Source organism: Carassius auratus, chromosome 8 (assembly GCF_003368295.1).
Source record: "Carassius auratus strain Wakin chromosome 8, ASM336829v1, whole genome shotgun sequence".
Lineage (NCBI taxonomy): Eukaryota > Metazoa > Chordata > Actinopteri > Cypriniformes > Cyprinidae > Carassius > Carassius auratus.
This window is the reverse complement of record NC_039250.1, coordinates 30,523,348-30,546,035: the sequence shown is the minus strand read 5'-3', so window position 1 is coordinate 30,546,035 and position 22,688 is coordinate 30,523,348. Positions and strand designations below refer to the sequence as shown.

The window sequence follows — 22,688 nt, the reverse complement described above, 5'->3', positions numbered from 1 at the left end:
AAGCGTGGTTATTGGGTAGGTATTGGGGGGTTGGGATCTCCTCTGTAAGAGAACGGCCACACCTGCAGGATAGGTAAGTACGGTTACAGCGGCCGAGAGGAAGTGCAAAGGAGAAGAAAGCATCTGAGCATATTAGACTGATTAGAAGTCCTACAGGCACCCGGAAGCAACAGCAGAACCACTGCAAAGGCTGGAGGAAACCAGAGCTGTCCTCTAAAGGGGCAAGGCGACACCGTGTCCTCCACCTACCGCTTCAGCCAGAGAGCGCTCGCCAGCACAGTAACTGGCTCTGCGACGGGAGGTCAGTGCTTCGTGAGGCTCCAGGGTCTGCCCCTCATCGCTGTAGCTGCGGACAGGCCGGTACTGCCCTCCCTCGGGCTGATGTCTGTGGCCCGTGATGCTCTCCAGAGATTTGTTAAGCTGGGAGAGGTCAGAGGTCTCACTGAAGGAGCCTCTGCGGACATCAGGGACGCGAGGAAGAGGAAATAAAGAATAGGGCGAATGTCTTCTATCTGCACATGTCCCAAGCAGAAATAAGGATAAGCAGGCCTGACACGGGGACGGTGGCTGGTGAGAGGCAGGGTTTAAAGAAAGCCGACGCCCCTGCCTTGCCGTGGAGACAGACTCCTCCCCCTTTGTCTCAGAGGACGGCCCCACTGATGTGTCGCTATAGCGGCGAGTCGTTACAACTGAAGGAGCACGCAGCAGATTTCCAGAGTGAGAACTTCCCAATCCATCTTCTGTCCTCTCTGATTGGTCTCGTGGTATTTGAATGGAGGCAGGACTTGTGGGTCGGAGCAGGACACGGATTAACTCATTTACAGAAGAGCTTTCATGATGTGCACCCTGGAAGAAAAGCCACTTCTCTGAACTATTATGATTAAATGACAAACAAGGGTCTCTAGCACAGAGCAAATAACACACATCAAATAAAGGACACAACAAACTGTGTGAAAAGATGTGTACATATCTCGAGGTGAGCTGATTTGAGGAATTATTCATGTCTGGGGCACATAGTATAAGCACCGCTAATAACACAGACCAACAGACAACAGGGAATGAATCACAGACTATGTTATCATGCATGCTACATAAGAAAAATAATAATGACAAGGTGAAAACACGGTCCAGTTACAGGGCTGCAAACATTGTGTCACTGTGATAAAATGATGGTCTACATATAAAAGCTATGCAAGTAGAAGCATGCATGTGTACACAAACTCCTCACTCTAACAGGGCAATGCAAACGTCACAGATCACGGTGGTTTCTGCTGTGCACCAGTGACAGTGAATGGGAGTGATACAGACCTCCTGCGCCGCTGTGAAGACAGACTCCTGTAAAGGCTGGTATATGACACTGTGCAGACCGCTGCTGTAGGAGTCCGAGTACACGGTTGAACCGATGCCACTGTCAGCTAGAGACACAGAGAGTAGATTCCTGACACAACACAACCAAAACACCGGAGTATTCTGACCATTACGACAGAATCAATGTCATTCATCCCTAGTTTACATAGTAACACAATGACCGGAGATTAAACTAAGTAAAAACAGTGAAATATTACAATTTAAATCATCTGTTTTCTGTGTGAATCTGTGTTAAAGTGTAATGTATTTCTGTATTTTCAGCATCATTCCTCCAGTCTTCAGTGTCACATGATCTTCAGAAATCAGAATAATATACTGATTTGCTGCTCAATTATAATAAGCATTAAGCATTATAAGCATTTCATTATAACATGTCTTACTTTCTTTGGTAAACATCCTCACATTGAAGATACTCTCTAGATCCATGTTAAAAATAAGTACACGTCCATAATGTATTTAAAGTGCTCTATCTTGACGCACACATTTTTTACTTAATTTACAAAAAAAAAGAAGATAAACTTAAGATCAACTAAGTGTACTCAACTGTGCTATGTTGGGACACCATGAATATGAACTAAAATGCACTTTTAATTAGAGCTCGACCGATATATCTTTTTGCCGATATTATCGGCTGATATGAGCCTGTCGCTGATATATTGTATCGGCGAAGATGCCGCTGATATTAACCTTTTTTAAATGAAAGTCAATAATCACATATCCCCATGTCGTTCCAACACGTAAAATCTTTGTTCGTCTTCAGAACACCATTTAAGTTATTTTAGATAAAAACCAGGAGTCTTGTGACTTGAGACTTGTGTCCCATAGACTGTCAGTAAATAGCAGTGTCAAGGTCCAGGAAATAATGAAAGACATCAGCAGAATAATACATGAGCCATCAGTGACTCAACCGTAATGTTATGTAGTGATGAGAATACCGCTTTAAACAATACAGCTTTAAACATACCATCTCTATATAAAAAAAAAATAAATGCATTTATTTACCACCTGTAGTACACTTGAACCCATCTTTCATACACTAGCTCAATTGTGCATTACTTTTTTTTTATACAAAGATTGTATTTTTAAAAAAGGTACATTTTAGTTTATATTCAAAGTGTCTCAAAATAGCACAGTTGAGTACACTTATTTGATCTTGAGAAGTATTAAAGAATAATTTTTAGTACATTAAATGATTAGAGCACTTTAAGTGGAAGTGTACTTTTTTAACCTGGTTAGAACTGCATCTAACCCCAAAGGTTCCCAAACCCGCAGGCTCACAGGTGGTGGATGTGGTCCTGGCACTGAGCGGACACACCAGAACATGCTGATCCACCTCCGGCTCTTCTGGCTCCGGCAGAACGGGCGGCTCACAGAGGACGGGCCCCAAATCGCCCGGCACACCCTGTGAGGCCCTCGGCACCGTCCTCTCCCTGCGCCACTTGATCAGAGCCACTCGGTCACGGAGAGACTTGCCCACTATCTTTGCATCGCTCTCATGGAAGAAACCAGACTCCACCTGATGGAGGGATGAGAGGGGGCTGGTGTGAACACGTGCTTTTAGAGCAGAGAGAAAGAAGCCACGGCGCTATTTTAGGAACAGAGGAACACAGATCACAGAATTAAAGGAGAACTGTGTGTGGAGGAAAGATTAAACTACACACAACGCTCACACATACAGAACAGTGATGTGCATCTCCATAACTGAGGCTGATGAGACATGCATCTCGATGTAATAAATCAAAGATACATGGGAAGCAGCTACCGATGCAATGTGATACAATTCACCTCATTATGATTTGATTCAACAATGCATTATGATGCAATGGTAAAAATCATGATGGTAAACAATAAAATGCTCTAAATAATAAAAGTTTAGAATAAGTACTAATAATTACATTTCAATAAATAGTTTTTTTACAGCTGCAAATATGTTAGAAAAGATGCATCGCTATACAATGTGACTAATGAGACCAAGAACAATTGTTGCTGTCTCTAATTTAGGAATAAGTTAAATAAACCTGTGAAAATATGAAAAAAAAAAAAATATATATATATATATATATATATCTATATATATATAGATATATATATATATAAATAGTATACAGTATATAAAATATTAAATTCTGTCAATTCTCACTGCACAACATTATGCATTAAAATAAAATAATACAAAAAGGATAAAAAAAATAAATAAAGAAATACAGACAATTTTTGGAGGAGATTTACTCAACTGTCATTTAAAAAAAAGAGTCATCCATGAGAGGGTTTATTGTAGAAAGGCACAGTGGAGAGATCAATATCTGTGTGGTGAATGAAGCGGGTGAAACGAGGGAACCTCTGTCATGTTTGCAGCTATCAGTATAAACAGCAGCTTTCCCTTCAGCAAACGTTCCCACACATTACAATACTGCGATTACATAACATGTGATTACAGCAAAAGGATTTTCCAATCCGAACCGGGTCCAGGAGGTCACACACTCTGCTTAAGTGCATGTTTGAATATATATATATAATGCGCTCAAGCGGCTTTGACTGCCTGTGTGTCCTGTATTTAAACCTCAAAACCTGTTTGGTAAGAGCTGAAGCAGGTGATCCAGAGTTCCTGAGAAAGTGAGGGTTCAGCAAGTGTGACTGAAAACACAGGCCTGGAGCGCAGCGGCCGAATGAGATGAAAGACGTCCTCACGGTCAGAGGTTATGAGGCGTTTGTTAATGGTGTATTATATCAGAATAATTCAATGTTGGCCAGGAGATTATTCCATTAAAAAGCTTTTCTGTGGTGTTCACAAACCGCAGTTAAATCGGGTTTACTTCACTTGTAAGGATCTTTTTAAACTGAACCGTCCTGACATGAAGAGCCTGTTATAAGCACTACTCTGACAGACACGATCAGTCCTGTTCACACTTCTGTGCTCCTGGCTTCAGGACTGCAGCTGGCAACAGTGGCCTGAGCTCAAGAATCAGAGGCTTTTACAACTCAGACAGCATTATGACTCCCCACATCAATTATTATTATTTTTTTCTGCTAATATTATTATTAATGTACTATTGTGTTTTGTGCTTGCTCTCTTTTGCATCATTAACGTAATGGCTTAAATGTACATTGTATAATGTGCCCTGGGAAATACATATTAAATAAAAGATGACTCAGATTTATGACTTTATTCCTATTGAACCAGAGAGCATTGTCGAGTTGAGTTTTATTTGCTTCAGTTGTTTCATGTATTCCTGTAAAACTGTGCATTTGGACATAAATGTTGGCATTTTTGAGTATTTTAAAGGATGTGGTGATTCGGAGTGGCTTTATAAGTTACAGACCAGTATTTCTCTGTAGATTATATAACAACAACTGGCAGACAAACAGAGAAAACAGCCAAGGTAAGACACGTTATTTGAGAAAAGGTCATACTAATAAAACAGGATCAGACCTGTAACAGAACTAACTCTACCCTGCGCTGACATAATCTCAGATATGTGTGAACCAGCTCTCCTCTCTTTGCTCTTTTAGCAGACACAGCTTGGAGAAGCTCAGAAGCGGACACACGCACCATCTCCTGTGCCACGGCCTCAGGGACCTCCTTCTCCAGGTCGAAGCTGAACTCGATGGCTCCTGCGTCCCTGTACTTGCCCTTCAGCCGGCGGGGGTCCTCCACCCACAGCTTGAGCGCGATGCACGTCTTCAAGCCGTCGTCCTCCTCCGCCAGCTCCACCCTCACACCGGTGTCCTCCGCGAAGAAGGCGTGATTCAGCAGGTCCTTGATGGAGTAACTGTGGGAAGAGCGGCACTCATTTTGCCAGCACAGGTCACAAATGGTGATGGTGGAAATCCTGAACAACAAATTCATACTACTGCGCTTTACTCACCGATCCTCTTTTTTCTGACAAATACACTCGCCAATGATCTCTTTGACCTCGGGATCCATCACTTTGTTATAACTGGCAGGCTTCACCCCCTGAGAGAGAGAGAGAGAGAGAGAGATTAAGCAGCAGTAACGGTGGAGGACCAGCACATTTTGCTCAATTGCAGACTATAAGACTATAAGACTGATGTTGTTATTAATCTTTCTCTCCAGTGAAAGGGTCCGGGAGCTCAATGGGGTCACTAGAACCCACACTACACTACCAAGTCAATGTAAACATTTCAAAATCCAGCCGCTACTTGTTTTTCTTCAATACCATAAGTGTATCCGTCCACAGATTATCCTTATTAACATTTTTGGCTAACATAACTGGTTTAAATAATTATGTAAATGATTTTAAAAGATGTTTTCGGCCTGCAGGAATGTCAGTGAACTAATCCTTGCATTCAGAGTATAGGTGGTGTGTGAAGGCCAAGTGCCACTAATGTTGTGTTTTGGTAATTTTACATAAAAGAGTTAATTCTCTAGTATTATTGCGATTTATTCCTGTGGTATTGAGTATAATGTTCTTTCAGTGGTATCTGTACAGACTACTTGAAATTTGGTATCGTGACATCTCTAGAGCTGAATCTGTATTAGGAGATATAAACTTGCATATGCGAGAGATAAAATAGGTACGTTATGTAAAATGTTAATAGTAATGCAAATGGCCTGGATGACTTCAATAACGTTCATACTATTTTAAATCGCCCGTTTTTGGCTAAATTACTTGAGCGTACTGTTGCTTCTCATTTGTGTAACCATCTCTCAGTTAATCTCTTTGAACCTCTTCAGTCAGGTTTTCGTACGTTCACAGTTCTGAGACGGCCTTGGTCAAAGTCACCAATGATCTGTTGATGGCTGTTGACTCTGGTGCAACATCTATCCTTATTCTTCATGATCTAAGAGCTGCGTTTGATACTGTGGATCACCGTCTATTACTTACTCATCTTGAGTAAGGGACTGCATTAAGGTGGTTGGGGTCTTATTTTACTGACTGCTCCCTCTTTGTTTCTATGGGTGGCTATAGGTCTGAGATTAGCTTTGTCTTAACTGGTGTCCCTCAGGGGTCTGTTTTAGGTCCTTTGCTTTTTAACATTTATTTGTCACCTTTAGGCCAACTTTTGAGATCGCTCTGCCTTCGACCTTGGAGGTATCTTTGATGCAACTATGTCTTTTGATTCTTTTGTTCAGAGAACTGTTAAAACCTTTTTTCCACCTCAGAAATATTGCAAGATTACGTCCTGTTAAAATTCACAGTTGTGGAAATGCTGATAAATAGTCTCACGGTTGGACCACTGTAATGCTCTTTTAGCCAGAGCTTCTAAATCTACACTTAAGTTAAAATAACAACTTAAGACATTTTTTAAACTTGCATTTGCTTGTTAATTTTGTATTGTTTTTTACTGTATTGATTATTTTGTGTTCGGCGCTTTATAAAATAAAGTTTATTATTATTAGTAGTAATAGGTTTAAATCGTATTTCGGGCTGTAACTGTAGGGATAATACAATATGTCCCCAATGAACTGCATATATGAATATTACGACAGAGACCTATTGTTAAATCAGATTTATGATTTAAAAGTAATCTAAGCAGTTTTCATCCAGTCTGTCCATTTAAATGTCTGTTTAGCTTCAAATTGCATTGTTGACCACATTATTCTATAAAAATGATCTTCACTCTGATTCTGACATCCAAATGCACAAATATATATATATTTTTTCTTATTCCATAAATTTTATGGAAAGATATGTGTTTTTCTGCACACACTGAACACACAGCTGACTGTGACGTCTGCTCCATACTGCTCTGTCAAAAAGGACTGAAATACACATCACCCCCTTAATTTGTCATTTGCATTTTTAGACAATATTCCTATTCCTTTATTATTAAAGAAAGAGAAAAATGAAACAAAAAAGATTATCATGACATGATTTTACTTGGGGTGAAATGATGTGATATGTTTCATATCAGACTGAAGTCAGAGCTGAATGTGAGTTTTTTCCATGCAAAGATTGAAATTCAGGGAATAATAAGACTTTTTATGCTGTGCATTTCCTTGTTTGTGCTTTATGAACATGCAGAAACATGCTGAGGAGGACTGTAACGTAACAGTGGCCACGGCTTCACGAGAGAGAGTGGGAGGTTGGCGCTTGGTGATAACATGAGTCTCAAAGATCACATCAGTCACACAATCACAGCAGTCTTCCTGGAATGAAACGATCACTGCAGTTAGAAGACTAGAGAGGGCACACGTGTGGTGTGACTTACGCTGGTGACCTTGCGATAGATCTGAGCGGCGTTCTGGCACTCTGAATATGGATATTCAGACGTGGCCATCTCCAGCATGCACATGCCAAACGCATAGACGTCCACAGACTCATCGTAGTGCTCCTCGTACATCTCTGGAGCCATGAACTCCGGCGTACCTGAGGATATGACCACAGCAGGCAAAGATCCTCAGACCCACTACATCTACACCACAGCTACAGCTCACGTCTGAGATCACAACCACAAAACACTCAAATAACGGGTTTCTATTGGAATACACTGAAAATGTATTCCTGTGACTTCAAAGCTGAATTTTTACATCATTACTCCAGTCACACGATCTTCAGAAATCATTCTAATATCTGATTTGCTGCTCACAAATAAACATTATTATGTTGAAAACAGCTAAATAGATTTTTTTCAGGTGTCTTTGATGAATAGAAAGTTCAGAAGAACAGCATTTATCTGAAATAGAAATATTTTGCAACATTATAAATGTCTTTATCATCAATTTTTGATCAATTTAAAGCATACTTCCTAAATAAAAGTATTAATTTCTATAAAAAAATTTTTTCCAAAGAATCTTGAAATAAAATGACTCCATTATTTAAATAATAATAATAATCAGAAATGTTTCTTGAGGAGCAAATCAGCATATTATTCTGATTTCTGAAGATCATGTGACACTGAAGACTGGAGGAATGTTTCAGTTTTCTAATGAAGGTTATATTAAACACTAAAAGTATTTCATGCAATATTTACTTTTGCTGTATTTTGGATCAAATGGAGGCTGGGTGAGCAGAAGAGACTTCTTTAAAAACATTAAAGATCATTCTGTTGGAAAGCCTTGACTGGCAGTGTCTGTTATTACTGGTCTCACCGATCACACTCTTGGCGAAGGAGGCTCTCTTGAGCGTGGCCAGACCCAGGTCCCCGATCTTCACACTGCCCGTGGGCCCCGTGATGAAGATGTTGTCACACTTCAGGTCCCGGTGGATGATGGGAGGAGTGCGTGTGTGCAGGAAGTGCAGGCCTTTGAGGATCTGACGACACCAGCTGCGCAACACCTTGGGTTTCATCACCTTGAAGCGCTTCAGATACCTGGAGAAAACAAATACATGACTGGGATTTCGCATAAAGTTCAACTGCAAACATGTCGTGTGTGTGTGTGTGTGTGTGAGACAGTGAACTCCAGAACTCTCCCTCTCAAAGACTTCAGAAAACCCACTTTATATGAAGTGTCATATCTGATAAAAGATCATGATCGGATTGTCCTGAGATGATGAACATTATGTTTTATCAACAACCTTATCTGAAATCAACAATGTTACAAGGTAAAATAAAAAAAACATTTTCTAAAGCATTTGACATCACCAAAATCTGTCAATTTGATTTTGATTGATTTCAAGTTTCTCTTTTTCTTCCACAATGAGTATAGAAGTAATAATTCTCTGCAATGTATTTTTTCAGTTATTAAATTTAACAATTAAAATAAAGGTTTTTAATTTGTCCCTCAAATTATTACTCACTGTGTTATTTTGACCACTGGATGCTTATAAATCAGAAATCATTACATGATAATAAAGTTGACATCACTTCCTTTAAGATAGAAACAACTTGTAAGTTGTGAGTTGAGTGAGGCTTGACCATTAATAAGCTTCTATTTCATAGTTTTTGTTTCATAAACACCTGAGCTTGACTGCAAACTACATCTGCCGATCATGATTACATGAAAGGCAGTGAACTCTGAACTTCTGTTTCCTGACACACTGAGTGCAGCTCAGACTGTGACTCTAAAGTTCGCCTGAGACGTCCAGCAGAGAGCCCCTCACGTTTTGAGCGTGCCTGACGTCATGAGCTCCGTCACCAGCACAATGCACTTCTTCCCCTTCAGCGGAGACTCCCAGAAGTCATAGAAGCGCACGATGTTTGGATGCTGGAGACCCTTCAACATCTCAGCCTCCTCTTTAAAGCGTTGCCTCTCCACCTTCGTCAGCTTGCGGTCCTGGAACACACACAACCAATGAAAACAGTTCATCTGACACACTGAGGAAGGAGAACTCGCATCAAACCACTGGAAAATCCTTTCTTCAGCACCACTTTAGGCTTGATACTATTCACAGCTAATAAATCAGGAACAGACAGAAAGACCTTGTGAGAAAATTAATTAAGAAATGTCTTCTATATTGAGTCTCTCTTTTCTTCAAGCGAGAGAGAGAGAGAGAGAGAGAGAGAGAGATGTACCATCCTGCAGCACAGAAGCAGTCATCAGTATCACTGGTATATTTGTAGAAATAGACAACAATACATTGTATGGGTCAAAATGATACATTACTCTTTTATGTCAAAAATCATTAAGATATTTGGTAAAGATCATGTTCCATTAAGATATTTAGCAAATTTTCTACCGTAAATATATAAAAACATATTTTTTGATTAGTAATATGCATTGCTAAGAACTTCATTTGGACAACTTTAAAGGAGACATACTATTTTACAATATGCAATATGAATCTCTGGTGTACCCAGAATGTGTCTTTGAAGTTTCAGCTCAAAATACTCCACAGATCATTTATTATAACATTTTGAAAATGCCTATTTTGCTTCTTTAAATACAAATGAGCTGCTTCTTCCCGCCCCCTTTTCTAGATTAGAGCTGCACCATTTATTCACATGAGAACATTAAAGTTTATGTTAAAAACACACAAGTTGCAAAAACTGTTTGTTATGTCTGTGAAGGTAAACTGCTGGGAAATAAATCACATATTTAGATCTGTGTGGTAGCAGGAATATACAGTAAATAAATCAATAAATCCACTGCTCTGTTGTCTCATCTGAGGCTGGGACTCTAAATAGTGTTCTGTGCTCGTCTGTGAAGCTAAAGATAGAACTAGGGATGTCAACGATTAATCGATGATCGATTAATTGTCGATAAGAGATGCAATTGATTAAGGCTATCGATGGTTCGGTTAACCGATTCAATGTTGGGCTGCGTGCGGCTCATGCGCACTCAACACGTGCGAGCGGCTGTGAGTGACGGTGACGATATATAAAAGCATCATCATTCATTCACAATGTACAAATTAAGCTTTTAATGTGATTTAAACTTTAAAGTACATTAAAATAGAAACAACATAAAAGTTCTTCAACATTAAATGCAATAGAAATGTAGTTACTAATCATTTCATCAGATAACTGTTTTATATCGTGCGCTTTGCAGGGCTGCGGGACACAGTGACAGGACAGATAGTCTATTCATTCCTACAACTTGTTAATTCATTCCTACGAATTATTAATGTGGCAATTGTCCATGTTTCATTAATTTTGTTCCCTAAATAACCCATGATTTAAGTGAAATAAGGGAACAAATTAATAAATCGAACGAATTCTTAATTCATGAAATCTTTAATTTCCCTTCCCATGTTTACCACAGTAAGAGATGCGAAAACAGTTATTAAAAGCGAAAGATAATAAAATAAACCTGGGAAATTAGAGGGTTAGACTATGAAGATTTAGGAAAAGAAACGATGCCTAAATATACTGAATTTGTGGAAATTCGTGACCAACCGGCAAACCAGAACAAAGCCGCGTAAATGAAGACTATTGGGTCCAAAAGCATGGTCGCGATCTAACATTTTCCAGTTAACCTATTATTCCTCTAATAAACAAAGCTTTTATACCACACTTGTCATAATCAGATCTTATAATTTCTAAATAAATAATTGCTGGATTCAAAACGGCGATTAATAGGCGCTGTGACCGACACATTCCTGGAGCATTCACTGCTGTCACTAAACGGTGACGCCGAGCATCGTTCACAAGTTTCTGCATGGACCTGACTAGGGCACAGGTTCTAAGCCCTGGGACAAAATGGGATGCTTTAAGGAAAATTTATAGCCTACTAAGTAATAGGCCCAACATAAAAATAACAATTTGTTTTCATGTTTTTTTTTTTTTTTTTTTTTTAAATAGGCTATGCGAAATATATCCGACTTAAATAGGCTAATTAAGATTAACGGATTTAAAACAGAAGTGTGGGCGCGACATAAGTTCACAAAAAAAAAAAAAAAAAAAAAAAAAAAGGATGACAACGCATTCTGTTTGTTTGCTTTATTTTACAAGAGCACAAATCTTCTGTTTTTATTGTGAGTGTGCACAAATGAAAGTAAACACTTTTGCGGAAAATATATATATATTTTTTAATGTCTCAGCTGTTTCGATCGCGCCGGAGCCTGCTGCACACGTATATTCTAGCGATTCAAACTTACATCGCAGTCTGTTCATTATCAAATAAAATGTCAACTAAACATTAAAAGGTTACACTGGTCAGTTTAAATAGACCGTAGTATACCGGTCCACTCTGCTGTTATGCCAAGGACGTTTTTGCTCATATGAAGAGGATCATCTTTTCCGTCTATATGCGAATGCGTGTTAAGTACAAGCCTAGTTTACATTATAAATAATAGTTTAACATTCAAATACATTGCGAATATGGAAACATTTCGATTTGTGCCGAATGAGACATGAGCAATAACCTCCAAATAAATCTAGCCAAAGCCCCGCTCGCTCATCCTCGTCTGCACGCATGCACTGTCACGATCTAATGCGCTGTATGCCGGATTTTTAAAAATCTGACATTTTCTAGCACAGAGTCCAGCAGGATCAAATTAATGTGAGCAACTGTGTTTTGGTGCAGCAGCGCCGATGTAGTTCACTTAATGTGCAGCGCAGTCACACGCGCTCCACATTTCGGATAATTTTATACAGTAATGTCAGTTGAAAACATTGCAATTGTGCTTTAAAATACAACAACGAGCACCACAAAACCATTTAAAGAGGCGCGTTCAGCGTTCTCCGTGCGGGATTGGAAACTGTCAACAAAGTAAAATGACCTCAAAAGTATGGCGCGCTCTCTTCATTTTATCAAATGATCATAATCGCATCTATTCATTTTATAATCCTGCTACTAGCATTTTATTCAGACTAAAACCTCTTTAATTCAAGTGAGAAAGCGTTTTGTGTGTGTGTGTGGCTTTTGCACATCCTGTCATACCGCTGACTGCGTGCCTGCAATAGACGCATTTTGCAGTATTATGGTTAACGATTAATCGATTAATTGATCGTTAATTTAAACGACGATCGATCATGGAAATAATCGAAATTTGACATCCCTAGATAGAACAGTTAGCATGTTTTGCTAAAATTTTCACCATGGCATTAGAACTGATACTCCGTTGTTGCTTGTGAAATCAAAATTATGGCACCTTTGGTTTAAACTTTTGAAGTTTAAACCATTAAGCATTAAGCGCCGGTAAAATTATAATGAGAGGGTGCTCTGAAGGGGATTTAGGGACTGGAGCACTCCTTGGGCTAAACACAGGGACATTAGCCCTCACTGGTTCTGGGGCTGGAGTGGACACTGAAGGGAGCTATGGGGCTAGAGCCGACATTGGAGTGAGCTTTGGGGCCGGAGCTGATATTGGAGTGAGCTTTGGGGCTGGAGCAGACACTGGAGCGAGCTTTGGGGCCGGAGCTGATATTGGAGTGAGCTTTGGGGCTGGAGCAGACACTGGAGCTGACACTAGAGTAGACACTTGAGGGAGCTTTGGGGCTGGAGCCGACAATGGAGTGAGCTTGGGGCTGGAGCTGATACTGGAGCGAGCCTAGGTACTAGCACCATCCAGCTTCTCCAACTTAGATTCCCCTCAAAGTACGAGATGAAAATTGTGGCCACCGCTTACTGTCTTCATCTGGAATTATGTCACAGTTTATGGTACTGTGAGGAGCGAGGAGACGCAGAGTCAAATGCAAACTTTAAGTCTTTAAAAATGTCCAAGGAAACAGGTAAACACGTAGCAAGGAGTGAATATAAACAATTCCATACAGGGAGAACAGAACGGGTTAGAATTCAAATAGGGCAGATAACGAGAGAAGGGTCTGGCTGCAGACTTGCACTTGCACTCTCAGACTTGCACTCCCAGACACTTGTACTTCCGCTAGCGACGTCACTTGCAGTCTTTATTATTATTATTATTATTTCTATTTATTGATAACTTTTTGTTTGAATCTTTCAACATTTTACAACAGTAGCCAGGTGGTGAAGACAAGAAAAAATAAACTAAATTGCAATGTCACTTGCAATCGCTACTTGCACTCCCTGCTACCTGTGACGTCACTTGCAATCAACATAAATCGTGCATGTTGCCAATGGAGACAAGACGCTGTGGTGGTGATTGATTAAATGAATAAAATAAATTAGTAGGCCTACTACTATACACAAAGTTTTTCGTTAAGCGTTTTCCTCCTGTAGAAAAAAACAAACACCTAATATGGCATAATGTATTAGGATACGTTAAGTTCAATTAAAAGACCAAATTCGATATATAGTTATTATTTAATGTACAATAAGGCAAGCAAATGGCTATGAACACAATGTGAACGCTTAATGTGGCCTAATAACAGACTAAGATGATAAAGACAATTCAGCAGGCATAGCCTATATGTCTTGTTGTTGACTCAAAGTATATACAGACCAGCAAATATGAACGTGCATTATGAAATGCATTATGTGATTTTAAAAGGATCAGCTCCGAATAGGCAGGCAGACGAATACAGAACGCAGTGCGTTAAATTGTACATTAAACGTTTTCCTCCTATAGAACATCATTATAAATAAAACACATAATGTAGCTTAATGGACAAAGACAGTGATATAAACGAGTTGTATACAGTTTATTCTATATGGAAAAATGCTTAAAGAGAAACTTTGCGTGTTGCGTTTATTCACCACCACAGCTTCTTGTCTCCATTGGCAACAAGCAAGATTTGTGTCGATTGCAAGTGTCGCAGGTAGCGGAGAGTGCAAGTAGCAATTGCAAGTGACATTGTAATTTAGTTTATTTTTTTCTTGTCTTCGCCACCTGGCTACTGTTATAAAATGCTGGGAAATTCAAACAAAGCGTACAAAAAAAAAATCAATAAAATAAAAAATGAAGACTGCAAGTGACGTCACTAACGGAAGTGCAAGTGTCTGAGAGTGCAAGTGCAAGTCTGCAGCCAGACCCTCTTGGATAACGAAGGGCAGAGAGGTGATAAGGATAACTAGTAACAAGGAACAGGTGATTACTAACATTGGGGAAAGGAACTGGAAGGACCAAATAAGGACAGGAACTAGATGTAAACATAAACGTGACAATATGTCAACTTTAAAGGCAATTTTCTCTATTTAGATTTTTTTTGCTTCCTCAGATTCCAGATAATAATATTTTTATCTCAGCCAAAAAGGAGAGACGATTTAATTTTAGCCGCATTCATTGTGAAACTTGCTAATTAGCACATTATATAAGCAATTTGCAAAGATTCATTAAAACACCTTACACTCACTTCTGTAGGTGGATCTGGATCCTGAACGATTCAAGGAAACATAGACACATTTATGTAGATTGAGGGCATGTTCCCTTCAGAAACTACAGTAATCTACTGTGACTTCAGCGGCTCAGATGTTAGGAGTAAATGATGACTGCTTTGTTCATTATTACATCCAACTTCCGAAAACAATCTCTTAGGAGTCATTCTTGTCCACATCTGCTCCAGCGCTGAAACACTTGAGGACTGATGAAAGTCACTCAGGGACGGAGCTCAGGTAAAACACCAGTCTGTGCTGAAACACTACGGTCAATTAAAGAATCGTGGGAGGGGCCTGTTTTTGGGACATCACACAGACAGGCATCTGAGATTGGCTCTATTTGAGAAAGGGGAAATGGATTTAACGATATTAAAAAAATAAAAATAAAACACTAGGTGGATTTTTATCATTATAGGGTGGTTATGTACACACGCTGCCAACACACATTTCAGTGCATATAGCATCTGATGACCCCTTTAATGCCAACTTCAAACCAGAGTACATCTGAAAGCATAAGTGTCATTTTTAGGCCTGATGAATGTGCACAAGGAAATGTACTTGTGCATAGGGAGAGGCTTCTGCAGCTCCAGCAGTCTGTCTCATGCATTATGCAGCGGTTGCTTCATGCTCCACCTCTGCTCCATCTGCATCACCTCATGCTCACAGTGCAGCTCTGCTAATGAAGGTTTCAGAGCACACTTCCAGTATAAGGTTTGGAATTAATGTTGATGAAAAAGGGCTGCATTTATTTGATCAATAATCAGTAAAAACAGAAACAGTGAAATATTAGAATTTTAACTCTCTGTGTCTTTGTTTTTAACTACATTGTATTCACATTACATTTAAAAATACATTAATACCCTAATATAAAGTGTTATACTGCTTTCTGTGTCAGAATATTGTACAATTATTTGCTGTGATCAAAGCTGAATTTTCAGCATCATTACAGTCTTCAGCGTCACATGATCCTCACATTTTAAAACAGAAAATTATATAAATATGTTTTAATATTTTCTCAGTATTACTATATCTGTCATTAATTAACTGCAGCCTGGGTGAGCATTAGAGGTATAAAGTGACCTGGTGCAGCATGTGCATTTCTCAGTGTCTAATGTATTTCTAGATTTTTTTGAAAAACAACAACTAGCCAAGTCAATTTACGAAGCCCATGAAACAGACATAGCTTGGGTCTCTCTTTATGAAAACACCAGCACATCTGTATGACTCAGGGATCAAATGAATGAATATCCTTTACCCACTGCTTCTCTCATACTATACACACTGACAAACAGTTCACAGAATATGCCGTTTCTTTGGGAAGCTTTATTTATTTCATTTTAAAATGAGTGTAGGAGCACAAATAAAAGCATCAACAGTCTCCCATCCTGCTGTTCCCTAGTCTAATGATTCAGTGATTTCAGACAGACAGGTCTAAAGGAATTAATCAATACACTTCTGTTCTAGCCCTGCACAGCTCTATTAGCGTTTATTGATAGAGCTATAATATGTGCAGTCATACTCACAGTTGAGCGCACACTGAGGAAATCTGCATGTTTCCATTCCCCAAACCATATCACAAAAACTGCATGAGTGTGTGTGTTCACACTTCATGAATAAATGACTGCACTCACACACACAGTGAGACGCCTGTGTTTAGTCAGGACTGACAGAATGACACTCAGTAGATAAAAAAAAGCAGATTAAAGGATAGTACTCTGCCCAGTACATTGATCAAACCCGAATGCACAATAAAGACCCCATCAAACAGCAGTTTCCTCTCTTATTATTTCAGACAGGAAGTACTGAACTTGGATGCAGTGAAGGGCTGAATATCACTAAAGTGAACAGGCTTCAGGTGGATGATCTGTCAATGGCAGATGCTCTTAAAGGGGCAGGTCACCTGCTTTCTTTCTAAAACTGTGTTGTTGTTGTTTTTTTCAGAGAAGATTTTAATGTCAGCATGAAATGAATATTCACCCGATGCATATTAACCGTGCAATTTTAAACTTAAATTACTAAATGATAATGTAAATACTAATGTACAAAATGTGCTTCACAAATACAGAACACTAAAATAATGCTATAAATATAAATTTAACAACATAAAATCCTAATGTCCATACATGTTAAAGGAAAAACTAAGAGTAAGCAGTTATTTAAAAAAAAAAGTGTGAGCTGTGGGATTTACAGATTTCACTGAAAATAAGACGACTTGCTCTTTTATGTGAAATGTAATTATCATTTTCTATAATTTACCTAGTACAGCTTTTCACCCTATAAAATATGGAAACTTACGGTTAAGCAATTACCAGGATTTTGCTGTAGCAAGTTTAGAGTTTTATGATTAAAATGGTGTTCATTTTCACAGTGTGCACCACAGGCCAATTTCACAGCGTCTTTAAAAACAATTCAATAGATACAAGCAGCGTTATTCAGATATTTTTCATCATAGCTTTCATATTGCACTGTCCCGTGTCAGACATTAATAGAGGACACTGTATTTGATAATGTATAAAATTACAAAACCTTTACATTAAGGTCATACCTTCTATAACCTTTAACAATTTCTAACAGCACTCTGAAAATAAAATAATATAAACTTTAAACGTCTAAAGATTCATGAAGACATGAATTTAGTAATTAAATGACGTAATTCTGTCACATGTAACTAGTTAGTCCCCAGCAGTGAGTTTAGATGGTCTTTCTGTGTCATGAACTCGGTGGCTTTCCGTGCACTACTGAGCTCAGCGCTTTACTCCGGCCCTGAATAGAGTCTGACCAGGTCCTGACTGACCCACTGACCCCACTCCACACATCAGAACAATCAGCCCAGTGAACGCTGAGGTCAGAGGTCAACACACGCTGACGCTGCGGGTTCACTTCCAGAGATATGATGAACCGGACAGTAATGAGCTTCTGTTATCAGCTCACAAATACTGGTGTGACCGAAGGATCTGTCCATCACAGGCATTTCATCAGCTTTGTGTTTCAGTAATGGATAATAATGATAATAATGATGTTGATGTCAAATCTGCTCCAAGGCCTGTTTTAAACACTCCCTGTCATTGTAAATATCCAAACGCTATCTAAAAATTAACACAAAGTTGGAAAGTTAATCAGCATGCAGAAATAATAGATCTCTGACCTAAGCAATAAGCTGTGGTTTACAGTGACTTTATAACAGCTAAGGGGTGTTGTTATGGGATGTTCTCTGTCTGATCCATGGAATCTATAAAGACCAGTCTCATGACAACAGGAAAACTAATCAAAAAGATCAGCATTTCTGAAATGACATTAAAACTAATGTGCTGTGCTGAAACTGAGCAGGTACCCTCAGGCCGTGGTAATCATAGCACACACCAAGTTTAGTTTTAATACGCTAAATCATTGCAGAGATATAGCCTCATGTCCATTTCATTCACGTGTTTTTCAACAGTTTGATTAATCAGCATGAACTCCATTTTATTTTGTCAGCATGCCTCGAAGATGATGTGATTCAGTTTTGTGAAAAGATGGACAAATGGCCAATAAGAAAAAAAGTATATTAAAAAAAAAAAATGTAAATGGCAAAAGAAAAATCATTAATTGGCTTGTATTAATTTACGTATTTACCACCGCTGGGAAAAGCTCCAATACAGGTCTGGCTCCATTCAGACTGCCAAATTTTAATGTCTCCCATCTTCTGTTCTCGAGTCTTTAGAAAAGTTTAGATGATATTTATTCTGTTCATCTGGTCTCTGTATAATCCAGATTAAAGTTCATAAGTGCAGCGCTGCTTTGTTTACAGCGGTAACCAAGGAAACGCTTTAAGCTCCACCTGCTGGCAGAGAGTGGATCTGCGTCTCGTTCAGCTCGTCTGCTGCTTCTGTTTCATGCACAGTGACACAAAACTGAAGTCAAATCATTCTTACACAATTATACAATCTAATATAGATTAAAGACTGCTCATTTTGCATGTATGCAGCATCTTTGTTTGGAAACAGATTAAAATACACTGGTTGCCTCTCATTTTAAATGGAAAGTTCACAGACAAAGCCTCAGTTTGTTTATATGAAGAGATTTACTTTATTTGTGTTACTGTTGATTTGGGGATTATTTGAAAATTTCAATTTATTTTTGTTATTTATAATTACATTATATTTAGGTTTCGTCCCTACATTATATTTATGGTTCCATCCCTAGCCGAGGAGATCTCTCACTGAATCACTGATCTGTGCATCATCAAGACCTTACACTTGAGCTCGGAGGAATAAGAATCAGAAACAAATGGTGTTTGTGTCCAGGCTAGTTTGAGGACGAGCGGTGCGCATTCGGCTCTGTTCTGTTTTCTTCACTCCAGCTATTTTTGGGCACAGTAACACATCCTACGTGAACGCCCCGTTTCTCGTCTCCCGCTGCAGTCACAACAGCAGCATCCTTATATCTGCTCCTTCCACACGGATGAACATAGCCTCTAACTTCAGGTTTCCTTGGCTTGGTCTCGTTTCAGCTGTGAGCTAGTCGAACCAACAAGGATCGAAACCGTTAACAAAAAAGTTTTCTTTTAATTAATCACATTTTTTAACCAAGGCCAGTGTGAAAGACACTCGAGACCGTTGACTGATGTGTAAATATATGTTTCCAGCCACCTATTTTTATGTGCATTTTGGAAATCGCTTAAAAAGAGCAGTATGGAAACACCAAGATGTGAATATATTCTACAAATACCTATAAAAAATGTATGTGCACAATTGAGTAGGATAAAGATTTTAGCCGATAAGACAAAATGTGCATAAAATCGGAAAATCTGCATGTTTGTGCATCACACAGAGGGCACACATGTGAGGGCACTTAAAGAGCTGCGAGTGACACACTAATTACAGGCTGATGGAGGACAGTTGTGAGCCATGAGCTGGAGAACATCACTTCTGCAAGAGCCCCATGAACCTGCAATCTGTGAACCACACAGCGCTTTGAACACGAACAGAGTAAAAGTGATCTGAACACCTGGCATCCTCTCGCTAAACCAGTATGAACGCACAGATCATAATCTCACATGCAGTAAGATCAGGTCATGTGACAATGAGACTTTCTGTTGCATGTGCCTCTCTTATCTTCCTCTCCTGGCAGCAGGGTTTGGGCAGCTCGAGGCCATTCAGTGTATTTCCCATGAGTCTGTGTGAGCGCGGTGCTGTTGACACAGCACAAATTCACCTGATGTGGCTTCATCTGTCAGGCAGGACGCCAGACCACCATTAACAGATTCGACTGAAGCACGAGGACTCCACAGTCCACAAGATAAAACACTTTCTGACATCTGTATGATGAGGAACTCCACAGAAGCTAAAGCTATGCTTGTGCTGATCCGAGGTTTACAACGGTTTATGAATTTAATCAATGCATTTGCCTAGTTCATGCATTCCCTGGGAATTGAACCCACGTCCTTGTTGTTGCTAGCACCACGCTCAGCTGTTTATGCTCTGAAGTGCCATGGAGAAGTGTTCTGGAATAATGTGCGCTCACGATCCAGACAGACAGTGTGACGAAGGAGGATCGGTGGACATGCCAATAATATCACCAACACTCAGTCAAACCTGCTTCAAAAGAACATCATTTGAATAGAAGACAAAGCTATCGGTGTCTGAATCCCTAAAAGTACGTTTCCTGCAGTGAAAGGCCAATAGATCCGAGAAGAATGATTTCTCACCATGGTCGACTGCTCTTCCTCTACAGAACCAAATCAACAACAGTACTGACCTAGTTTACAGTGTTTACCCCAAATCCAGCTCAAACACAGGCAGACAAACCCAGACACGACTGGATGTGTTTCTGTGGGTCTGAGATGCCCATCAGTGACGCCACATTCCTGCAGCTAGATGCGTATCGCACACACACACACACACACACACACACACACGGAGGAACTGAAGCGGACGTGTTTTAAATCAGGCTGCAGCTTTCAAACGCATCTGAAGAGGTGTTAAAGTCATCTGAACGTCTTTACAGGACTCCTGAAGTTTGGTTTGATTTTGATTTTCACTGCATCCATGATTCCAAGCATCTGCTTCTCTGTGTTGTGTTAAACTTAAGCTTTTTAAAGATGCATAGATATTTTGAGCTGGCCAACAAACGAAACAAGGTTTTATCACAATAAGAGTGATTGATGATGGTCTTGAACGCATCTGTTGGAAATGATCAACACACCACTGTATGCCTTCTGTATAATCTGGTTCATTATTTGGCTTGCATCTACTGTACTTCAATCAACATGGCAATCAAGTACAGTACGATAGCATCCATCACTACACCATACTACTGTTTATCCTCTGACAGATGGATTTTTAATGTTCCTTTAAAAGATTACAGTGACTCAGTGTGCCACCTCTCACAAATAATGCATCTTTCCCATAAACCCTGCACTGACTTCATCTGCATTATTTCACCAAACTAGTTATTTGCTCCTTAAGTGGTGTTTTCATTGAACAGTACTTTTACTCTCTCTAATAGTGTTTGTGTAGCCAGGATTACTGACCCAGGCTGAAGACGGAGAGGACAGTCAGAGATACAGAGAGTCCAACAACTCTTCACTAAACACTTCCAGATCTGAACAGAAGCATTACGCTATCAAACCCCAAATATAAACCGCTGCCATGAGCAACCAACCTACTCATGACAAGCTGCTTTGACATTACATTTGGAATAAACATAAAAATGCCGTTTCCCACGCCACTGGCAGCTTGAGGTATCACCATCACACAAACACACACAGATCGAGGAGAACATGCAGAAACACACCTGAAGTTCACACCAGGCCACCTCCACCCAGGTGTCCGTGTCCAGGCCCTTGTAGACCGTCTTGAAGGAGCCGCGGCCGATCTCGATGTCAAACTTGAGGAAGCGTCCGCTGGGAGAGGTGGCCACGGCCTTCATCTCAGCCTCCTCCTCGTTCTCCTCGCTGGCCGTCTTCATGTGAGTGTTCAGGCCGTCCGCTCGGAGCTGTGCGCCGCTGCTCTCCAGCTCTCTCTGATCCGTCTGGCTCTCCGCGCTCCGTTCCTCCTGTAAACCGGAGCGGACCGCCAGAGTCCTCCGGGGGACGCTGAGCTCCTCACACTCCAGGGGGCAGTCGCTGGCCTGGGGCTCGTCATGATCGGTGAACCACAGGCTCCTGCGGATGAACCTCTGGCGTTTGGAGGAGGGATAGGAGCTGGGGTCGCTGCCGGCACGCACCAGCGCGGAGCTCTCCAGCTTGTTCACGTTCCCCTCACTGATGGTCTCGTAGATGTGGAGCTGGAGCTCACACTGAGAGTTGGGCACGGATGAGGCGCAGCACTCGGCTTTGGGCTCCATGGTCTGAATCAGTCGCAGGTTTGAGATCGAACCTCAGGAGAGCAGCACTGACACTCCATCTGTGGAACAACATATTCATCACAACAGCATTCAACAGTTTCAGGAAATCAATCTTCATTCCTGTATGCATGGAATAACATTTGCCAACAGAAAGCACACTTTTCATTTTTATCTCCTCTAGTGTCATTAAAGACAATAATTAGTCTGGATGTGGGTTAGCTGTTCTTTGGTGAAATTAAAAAACAATCATGCATTTTGTATGTAAATTTACATTTTCTCCCCTTTAAACTAAACTCAAATGCAAATATGGTTTTATCATTAAATAAGCACACATTTGCATATTATATGAACAGAAGGCACGTAAAACGACATCTTTTACGTGTTTCTTCATTTATTGAGAGGAAGAGGAAGGCCA

At 40.0% G+C, this 22,688-nt stretch overlaps 1 protein-coding gene across 7 annotated transcripts in view; it reads right to left on the bottom strand.

Moving 5' to 3' along the window:
* The window catches only part of LOC113107899 (serine/threonine-protein kinase WNK2), a 69,572-nt gene that overhangs the window by 46,231 nt on the left and 653 nt on the right, over positions 1 to 22,688 (bottom strand). For 6 of the 7 annotated variants that reach the window (XR_003292723.1, XM_026270727.1, XM_026270726.1 and 3 more), the window contains exons 2-10: positions 21,722 to 22,332; positions 9,375 to 9,547; positions 8,423 to 8,643; positions 7,543 to 7,700; positions 5,235 to 5,323; positions 4,919 to 5,138; positions 2,647 to 2,884; positions 1,309 to 1,415; positions 250 to 846 (exon numbers count right to left, since the gene is read on the bottom strand). Coding sequence is in view for 6 of the 7 variants with exons in the window: in XM_026270727.1 (XP_026126512.1) it covers positions 250 to 846; positions 1,309 to 1,415; positions 2,647 to 2,884; positions 4,919 to 5,138; positions 5,235 to 5,323; positions 7,543 to 7,700; positions 8,423 to 8,643; positions 9,375 to 9,547; positions 21,722 to 22,273 (2,355 nt within the window). In the remaining variant the exon portion in view is untranslated. The remainder of the gene's footprint in view (positions 1 to 249; positions 847 to 1,308; positions 1,416 to 2,646; positions 2,885 to 4,918; positions 5,139 to 5,234; positions 5,324 to 7,542; positions 7,701 to 8,422; positions 8,644 to 9,374; positions 9,548 to 21,721; positions 22,333 to 22,688) is intronic. The other variant, XM_026270732.1, reaches the window with a different exon arrangement.